Source organism: Propithecus coquereli, unplaced genomic scaffold (genome assembly GCF_000956105.1).
Source record: "Propithecus coquereli isolate 6110/MARCELLA unplaced genomic scaffold, Pcoq_1.0 Scaffold535, whole genome shotgun sequence".
NCBI classification, from domain to species: Eukaryota; Metazoa; Chordata; class Mammalia; order Primates; family Indriidae; genus Propithecus; species Propithecus coquereli.
The window spans coordinates 891,031-901,020 of NW_012151230.1; the positions used below are offsets into that span (position 1 = coordinate 891,031).

Consider the following 9,990-nt stretch of genomic DNA (forward strand, 5'->3'; position numbering starts at 1 on the left):
GCCCAGGAGTTTGAGGTTGCTGTGAGCTAGGATGACACCACGGCACTCTAGCCCAGGCAACAGAGTGAGACTCTGTCTCAAAAAAAAAAAAAAAAAGTGGATGAGAACCTCACGGCTCTGTATCAACAGATTCCACCCAATTCAATTCCCAGGGATCGGGTTAGTGTCATAGTAAGTCTGAGTGGTTTCATCTGCACTGTGGAGACGGTGCCTCTTTTTCACATGTTTATAGGCACTCCCGGCATTCTACCGTCCCCCTGCTCTTATGCAGCTATTTATCAATGTGGCCTATAAATGCATTAACATATTACATTACTCCAAGCAGTAACAGGAAAGATGTCCCCTCAACAAATTTTCTGACTATCTCTAACTTAAGAGTTATCTTGAATTGTATCAAACTCACTACAACGAGTGCCTAAATAGTAGAATCAAATTATTATTCCCCACTAAAAGAAACCAGGCTCCTTGAAGAAAAGGGTGATTCCAGGGCTGGATCAAGGCATACAGAAGATGAACCTTAAACAACTTATGTCACAAAGTAAGGAAGAGCTCAGAAAATGAAAGGGACACATCAAAAGTATACTAGAGCCAGTATGAAGTGGCTCCAATTGGTCGATCACAGATAACATGAGCATCCAAATAAATAACAGAACAGCTGGGGGGTGGGGACTGGGCAGCAGATGCCTGGCAAGAAGCACCAGGAAACTCTAGGTGTGGTGGAGACGGACGTCCCAACCACCACGCGGGTCACGTGGTGTACACATTTGTCATAATTCGGCAGACTGCAACACTGAAGATCTCTGTATTCCGTTTTTAGAATATACCTCAATTTAATGTAATTCACCATTTTTACACACTGAAGAAGAAAAAATCACTTATCACGTCAATAGATGCAGAAATAGTATTTGACAAAAGTCAACACCCATTCACAGTAAATACTAGGAATCAAAGGGAATCTCCTTGACCTGAGAAAGGACAGCTGCAAAATCTGCAGCTAACATGACACTCAATGGTGACAGACTAAACGCTTCCCCCAAGACAGGAAGAAGGCAAGGATGGCTATCCCACCACTTTTAGTCAACATCACACTGGAGGCCCTTCCCAGTGCAATAAAGCAAGAAAAGAAATAAGGCATATAGATTAGAAAAGAAAAAATAAACTTTATCTATTTGCAGACATGATTCTCTAGGTAGAAAATCGATGGAATCTACAAAAAGCTCCTAAAACAAATAAATGAATTTTAGCAAAGTTGCAATTGTATTTCTATATACTTGCAATGAATAGCTGGAAAAATATTTTAAGTACTATTTATAATACTACAGAAAAATAGGAATACTTAGGCATAAATCTAATAAAATATGTATAGAACTGGTATGCTGAAAATTACAAAATGCTGGAGAAAGAAATCAAGGAAGACCTAAATAAATGGAGAGAGACATCAGATTCAGGGACTGGAAGATTCAATATTGTCAAGATATCACTTCTCCCCAAACTGGTTAAGAGATTCAATGCAATCCCAATCAAAATCCCAGCAGGATGTTTTGTAGACATCAACAAGCTGATTCTAAAATTTATACGAAAAGGGAAAGGAATCAGAATGACCAAAATAATTTTGAAAAAGAAGAGCGAAGTTGGAGAACTCACACTGCCTGACTTGAAAACATACCACAAAGCTCTAGTGATCAATCGGGAGAGTGCGGCACTGGCAGAAGGACAGACACAGAGCTCGGTGGAAAAGGAGCGAATCCAGAAATAGAACCAAACAGATAGGACCAACTGGTTTTGACGAAGCTGCAAAGTCAACCCAACACATACAGCACAGTCTTTCCAAAAATGGCGCTGGAACAACTGAGTATTCACGTGCACACGCCAATGAACAGTCCCGTGTTTGCCACGTTATACAACACCGTGCTCAAAATGGATCACAGATCTAAATGTAAAAGCATGAAACTTCCAGAAGAAGATATAGGGCAACATCTTTGTGACCTTGGATTGAGTAAAGAGTTTTAGATACGATATCAAAAGCACAATCCATAAAAGAAAAAAATTGATAAACTGCACTTCACCAACATTTAAAACTTTTGCTCTGCAAAAAATAGTGTTGATAGAAGAAAAAGACAAGCCAAAGACTGGGGGAAAATATTTGCAAATCATACAGCTAACAAAAAACATGTCTGTATCATGCAAAGAACTTTCAAATGGGCCGGGCACAGTGGCTCACGCCTGTAATCCTAGCTCTCTGGGAGGCCGAGGCGGGCGGATTGTTTGAGTTCAGGAGTTCGAGACCAGCCTGAGCAAGAGTGAGACCCTGCTCTACTAAAATTAGAAAGAAATTAATCGGCCAACTAAAAATATATAGAAAAAATTAGCCGGGCATGGTGGCACATGCCTGTAGTCCCAGCTACTCGGGAGGCTGGGGCAGTAGGATCACCTGAGCCCAGGAGTTTGAGGTTGCTGTGAGCTAGGCTGACGCGACGGCACTCACTCTAACTAGGGCAACAGAGTGAGACTCTGTCTCAAAAAAAAAAAAAGAACTTTCAAATGCAACAATAATAAAACAACTCAATGAAAAAATGGGTGCGACGTGAACATGTATTTCACCAAAGAAGATACACAAACAGCACATGAAAAGATGTTCAACTTCATTAACCTTTAGAGACATACAAACTAAAACCACTACATACCTATTGGAATGACTAAAAAAGAAAACTGACAGTGACAAGTACTAAGGAGGAACCAAAACAACATGCCCTGCCACACCTTGCTGCTGGGCACACACTTTGGGACTTTGGGAAAGTCTGGCAGTTTCTTAACCAAGTTGAACATATACTTAAAACACAACCCAGCACTCTGACTCCTAGGTATCTACCTAACTGAAATGAATGCCTACGTTCACACAACAAACTGTATGTGAACATTTATGTAGCAGCTTTAGTCATAAGTTCCAAAACCTGAAAACAACCCAAACACCACTAAAAGGCTAAATGGATAAACAAACTGGGGTACATCACACAACAGGATACCACTCGGCAACAGAAAGAACTATCGGTACATCCAACTCAGTGGGCAAATCTCCAGTCATTCTGCTAAGTCAGAGAAGCCAGACTAGGTAACACACACTTGATTCCACTTGCTCATTCCAGAAACAGCGAAGTCACAGAGACGGAGAACGGAGGAGGAGGGAGGGGTGGGGGCTGACTAAAGAGAGACAGCAAGAGGGAACTTTTGGGGTTGATAGAACTGTTTCCTGTGGTGGTGGCTATACAACCCTATGGATTTGTCAAAACTTACAGAAGTATAGGCCAAAAAAGTGAATTTTACTGAAAGTAAACTAAATGAGTTTAAATAAATAAAACCAAATACTCATGTGACATATTATTGAAATAAGACTCCATATATGAATGAATATAAAAATGGAAGAAAAAAGGTTAAGATCATTACAGTAGATACCAATTAATAAACGTAGAAGGAATGATAGAGTTAGAAAATCCGTTTTGGAATCTTTACAGTAATAACTGATTCAGGCACGATTCATCAATAGATGCTAGAATTAGTGGGTGAAAGTTTAAAGATGCAGGATATTTACACAGTCTCAAAGCATCTTCCCAAAATTGGTCATCATTTACAAAAGGAAAAATAACTAAATTTCCACTGCGCACGCCTGGTAGAAACCACCTTACGCAAGTGGTTCAAGTTAACATCACCAGTTATGGGACAGAACGACACCATGGCCTCCTGATACGATGCTCTGAGATGGACACATTGTCACTTCTGTGTTACTCTTCTCAAAAATACCTGATCCCAACACAGCACAAGAAAACATCAGACAATCCCAAATCAAAGGAAATTCTACAAAACGACTGGTCTGCACCCTTCAAAAACATCAAGGTCGAGAAAGACTGAGAAACTGGCCCTGATTAAAGAAGACCAGAGGGGCATGAAAACTAAACACAGGGGTGACCCTGGACTGGGCCTTGGACCGGGGCAAAAACACTGAAAGGGCACCATCGGGTCAAAGACGAGACTTGAATATAAACTGTGGATTAGAATATACCACCGCATTACAGTAAAGCGTCCTAGCTTTGACCACTGCTCTGTGGTCAGGTAAGACGCCTCCCTCACCTGCTGCGTGCTGGCGCGTTCTGGGACAAAGGGGTGTGATGCGATGCGGTGTGTTTACACCAGAGAGAACGGAAATGACGCAAATGGGGCACAAAGCTGAGAGCTGGTAAATTTGGGTAAAGGGCATATGGGGAGTTTTTAATATAATTATTGCAACTTTTATGTACACTTGAAATTACATCAAAATTTAAAATAACAAAAAAACCCCATAAGGATGAAACTTTCAGAACCCAGCACAATTTATTTCAAAGCTAGTAGAATTTGACCTATATTTTTAAATTCTTGGCATTACTAATGTACACTGAGTGATTTTCAAAAAAAAATTAAGAATGCTCAGTTTGCACTCACTTCTCCATTTAGAAACCAATGGGCCTAATGATTTCAGAGGTGTATTTCACCTCAGTATTTCCTCTAGCTATGGAAAATACCAAGTCATCATCGGCTTAAATCATCTTTTGTTCTGTTTTGCACTGTTCTCAAAATACAGATAAAAGACACAAGAAAGAACCAACATTTACAACACAGCACATGAGGAACCCTGAGCACACATCCCACAGGACTTTAAGCATTAGATGACATGCATGCTAAAAGCTACTACTAGCGCATTGCAAGTACATGAAAAAATAATGCACTAAGATCTGTGCTGTCATTTACTCATGCAACTTAACTTTGTAATTTTATATGCAGGAAGACTTTTTTACTATTTAAAAATAAGGAATGGGCTCTGGAAAAAAAATGCTGAAGAGCAAGTAGTAAATTGAAGGTTAAAATGTCTGGATGAAGGAAAAGTCTGGGATGAAACTACATTTGAGAACCACGGACAAGTACCTGAAACGGTTGCTGCTGGGATGAAAAAGCAGCAGAAACCTTTGGCGGAAGCTGGGTTGCTATAGCAACGGGGGTCCCAGTCTGCCCATCCTTTCCTGTCACAACCTTTACCTGAGAGGAAATATTTTGAGAAAAAAAGGCAACATAATTTTTAAGACTGCTCAAAATTTTGTTAGAATCTTATTGCTGATAGCTCACTGATGTTTGGTGTTTAAAAACGGAATGTTTTTGCGACAAATCCTGTAAAAGGACACTGAACTGACAGATTTATAACACAACGACCTAACTCAACTGCAAATCTTGCGGGAACACCAATTTACGTCAAAGTGCAATATCCTTGGACTCGGCTACTTCAAATTTTAAAAATGGGAGTGGCGGACAGATTCAAGTACACAGACAACGTGCACAGCCGCCCTCCGCTGCGTGCAGGGTCAGACCCAGGTCTGTTTCAGCAGGTCATACAGAACTTACTCCTCTTTGTGAGCATAGATGAGGGGGTTGAGCTTACAGACAACATTGGTGCAACAAACAGAATAGAATTTTTCCATTTCAGGACAGTAGGAATGAAATCCTCAAAATAATCATATGCACGTTCTGAAAAACAAAAATGGTCCATCCTGGAAAGGATGTTAAGAAAACACAAATGGCAAAGCCAAACAGATATATTCGTAACTGTCACTGAGGACGGCTTGAGCAAAGAGACTAGCTTTTGTTCACCAAAAGCTGATTTCTTTGCAGAAGAGCTGACAAAGATTCATTTTAGCTACATCATTAAACAAAGTAAGCTCCACCGACATAGTATACACTACACGACACAGAGGCACAAAATACAGTGCATCACAGTACAACTCACTACTGCCCTGCTTTTTAGGAAGTGCAGATAAAAGGATCTCGGGTATCGAGACATCTCAGGGGACTGATTATGCACCCATTCCAGGCACCCAAAAAGTACACTGTCTAAAAAAGATCCTATCTGAAATATCACTCAATAGTTATTTGCAAGTTTAAAATATGATCTCAAATCTAAGACATCTAAAAATTGAAAACATTCTCATAGTTTTTTGCCATAACTGTATTTTAATCATGAAGATTCCATACAAATATATCTAGAGGTTTATAATTATGGCTGGCATACTCTTAAAAACCTGGTGATTTAAAAAACAGATCTGTCTGAAAACCACGTTTATGTTATTTTTATGGAGACCTACAGAAGTAAAATGTGAAACTGGGGAAAGGTGCGAAGCGTCACACGTGTGGCCTCGGCCCAGGCAGGGCTCGGAACCTCTGCCCGCTGCGGCGTCGGCCGGCGCCCACGGGCGCAGACGCAGAACGTGGCTAGGCTCGCTGAGCTCGCTGCAGCCGAGAGGAGCCCCTGGGTTCTCAAGGAAAACACGGGGTGCTGAATGGCTACTGATCGCAGCACCAGTCTGCCCCTCGGACACGCGCCGTGCTCAGCAGCTCTTGCTCTCCACCAAGGAGAAAAGCAAAAGACAGTCCTTGGTTTTACTCAAGCATCAAATCCTTATAAAACCAAAATCTTAAAAATGCCCCAGGTTCACAAGTTACTTTTCAATTTACTGTTACACAGACTCTAATTTGCTTCATGCAGGTCTTCTAGGTCATCACACTACTGTTTCTCACCTCATCGTTGATGACCTCAGACTTTTCTTCCTCCTCTTCCTCCTCCTCCTCCTCTTCTTCGATGTCCAAATCATTCTGCCTAAGATAGGCCTGTAACGGGGCATAATGTTTCTTCTTGAAAGCCAAGAAATCCATCATATTCCCTTGAAGATGCTGCAGGAAAAACAGTTCGACCAAGTATTCCTTGAAGACCTCCTTCAGAGCCTCCATCTCTCTGTAGTGATAATCCAGGCACTGCTTCCTCATCTGCGCCATCTCCGGAGACGCCGGCGGGATCTCCTCTAACTTCTTGGGGGCCTTCCTCACTCCGGTGCTCCCCGAGGACGCGAGTGGAAGGCTGGAAAGGCCTGGGGGCATGGCGGTCCTGGAAGGACTGGTGGGTGGGGGCGGGGACGCCATCCCGAACGCAGACGTGCCCCCGACCCCGGGGAGCAGCACGCCGGTGGTCCTGTCGAAGCCCAGAGGTCTGGCCAGCGGCTGCCCCTGCAGCACCTGCTGCTGCTGGATCAGCTGGCCTTGGATGATGCTGCTGATCTGGGGGGGCAAGCTGGCCGTGGCGATGTGGCCCGAGCTGGCCAGGGGCTGCAGGCCGGCCCCACCAGCGGCCGCAGGGCTCTGGGGTCCCAGGTGGTGGATGGTGCCACCCGGCTGTGCATGAGGCTGGGACAGTCTCCGCTCTCGCGCCGCGATGGGGGTTCCCGCATGCTGGAGCTGCACCTGGGCTCCCTGGGCGATCTGGGTGAGTCCCGAGCCCTCCTGAAACACGAAGTGTCCCCCACTGGACGGGCTCAAGCTGATCTGTCTCACGAGCACGCTGGCATCCACGAACCCTCCCGTGGGACTGCTGCTGCAGATGCCCAGCCCGGGGCCGGGGGCGCCCGCGCGCACATTCGGCAGGGCCTGTCCCGGCCCGGGGCTGGGCTGCGTGGGGCTCTGCGTTTGGACCTGCTGGGACAGGGGTGAAGTGACTTGAATGTACGACGGAGACCCGTGCTCAAAGCGCCTCGGCTGCGCGCTGAACTGGAACCCCGGGGAGGTGGGGCTGGGGAGCGGCAGAGGGGCCAGCGTGATCTGCTGGTTTCCTGCGACGACAGGGCCCACGCTCTGCAGGGTGATGTTCACGTTCTGCCCGGCCACGGGACTCCGACTCATCAGCTGCTGGATCTGGTAACCGGGGGACTGGGGTGCAGAGGGGCTGGCCGAGGGGGCGAAGGGTGCAGCGGGGGACGGGGGTAGATTTGCGTGGGCCGGCTGCTCCTCTCCCTCGCTGCCGGTGAAGGACCTGGTCCTCTGCAGCTGGTGCTGGACATTCTGAGGGCCGCTGCCGTGGTGCATTATTGCCTCCCTTTTTTATCCGATGCGATGTTCTCCTAAAGATCAGAATTAAAACCAAGTTACTTGAAGGCAGATACAATCATTGGATTACCACTTAGTGTGATTACCATTTAATGGCATTGGAAAGGCGCCATGAAGGCAGTTCCCACTGGCATCTGAGGCAGACGCCAGAGCGTCTTATCAACTCACACCACACGAAGCCGGGAAAGGTCACTGGAGACATCTTCGTCTGCACAGACAGAAAACCTGCCCCCTCAGTCACTGCTGTGCCGCGGGCCCAGGACACGGCAGGTCAGCCAAGCCAGCCACTGCAGAACGTCCGGAGCATCACTGGTGACAGCTCACCTGTGCAGGCCGAGCCTCGTCCCTGGAGTCCCCACATACCGCCAGTGAGGTAGGCGCTGCTCCTGCCCCACTTGAGGGGACAGGAGACTGAGCCACAGAGCAAGGTCTGAACCCAGACCCACACTCTGGACCAGGAGGCCCTTTCCCAGCCGCTCTGCGGCAGAGCCGCCTGTCTGCCTCTCCCGTGCAGGGACGGCTTCCTGCTCGCTGCCACCCAGCGTCCAGGAGGCACTCGATGACTACTGCCGCGTGGCGACGAGCAGGACTACCTCGCCAGAAGCGAACACCCAGCCTCCCTCGCTGGCGGTTCTTACCAACGTCCAGGCTGCCTCGGATGCGGACACACAAGCCCAGCGGCGTCCGAGCCTGTGCTACCGCGGCAGAGTGGAGACGGGGGCTGAGACAGCCCTTGCCCCGGGAGGCAGCCGGCCTGTTCCCGGAGCTGGGATAAAACACAAAATGAAGTCTTGGAGCAGAAGGCAGGGAATGGCCTCAGACCTCAATATTCTCAACAAGAGCACAGGAAGGGGAGAAACTTCCAGAAGAAGGTCTCAAAGGGAGAGAGAAATGACCAGGACCTGGCTCTCACCGCGAGAGTCCCCTTCGGGGGTGTGCAAACTCCCTGGGGGTCACAGCACAATTTCAAAGAAGCTCTTAACCCAAACCCTGCTTAGCGCACACGGATGAGAGACAGAGGTGGGCGGGTGGAAGGGACCCCTGAGGACGGCATCGCGTGAGGCCAGGTCAGACCTGGGCGAGAAGCACAGAGTCTGCAGGGAGGGGAAGGGCTGAAGGCTGAGACCACCACCACTGCTGTCCCCTCCGTCTGCTGTCCCCACTGTGGCCAGGCTGTGGCACGAAGTCATGCAAACGCAATGGCACCAACACCGGCTCAGAGCCAGGGCTCCAAGAAAGGGGGACAGCGTCCCGTGTAGAAAGAGTGCAGCTGCTGCTCAGATCCAGCTGATTTCTGTCACGAAGGAGCAAAAACCCCATTCAGGTTTTCTAGAGAGGCAGATGGAGAAAGCGGCACAACTGAGCACCTGGCCAGCAACACCACCCCACGTTCCAGTCCACACTGGGCCCCACTGCGGACGCCGGCCCATCACTGAGACTGCTAAAGCCCGTCCTGACACACCCAGCTGCCTGTCTCCTTGGGTGCCTTCCACCCCGAGCCTGCCTGGACAGGGACAGGGATCAAAGCCTCTTCCTGTTCCCCCAAGACAAGGAGGAGCCCCTTTTCGTCTCAAGGGCATCACTGGTTGTCTTTATGAGAAATGGACAAGGGGTAAAATAATCATGAACCTAAAGAAGTTACAAAACTTCCAAGGCTCTTACAGTCCCTGGCTGAAATACAGGTACATACGAAATCAAAAACCACAGAATTTACTAGTGCACAAGTATATTCCTAACATTAACAAATAAGTGCATATTTAAACCAGCAGGACAAAGGCGGGTTCTGCGCGGATGGTCAGTCTCTGAAGATGGAGAGAGGCAGAAGGCAAGGGGCAAAGCCACAGCAAAAAGATCTTAAGGGAGGCCAGGGGCAGTGGCTCACGCCTGTAATCCCAGCACTCTGGGAGGCCGAGGTGGGAGGATCCCTTGAGCTCAGGAGTTCGAGACCAGCCTGAGCAAGAGTGAGACCCCGTCTCTACTAAAAAGAGAAATTGGCCAAACAACTAAAAATAGAAAAAATTAGCCGGGCATGGTGGCGCATGC

At 47.3% G+C, this 9,990-nt stretch overlaps 1 protein-coding gene across 1 annotated transcript in view; it reads right to left on the bottom strand.

The window, feature by feature from the left end:
* EP400 (E1A binding protein p400) overlaps positions 1–9,990 on the bottom strand; it is a 106,181-nt gene that overhangs the window by 91,905 nt on the left and 4,286 nt on the right. Inside the window, exon 2 of the mRNA XM_012657268.1 lies at positions 6,592–7,961. Within this exon, the coding sequence (XP_012512722.1) occupies positions 6,592–7,926 (1,335 nt within the window). The 5' untranslated portion in view covers positions 7,927–7,961. The remainder of the gene's footprint in view (positions 1–6,591; positions 7,962–9,990) is intronic.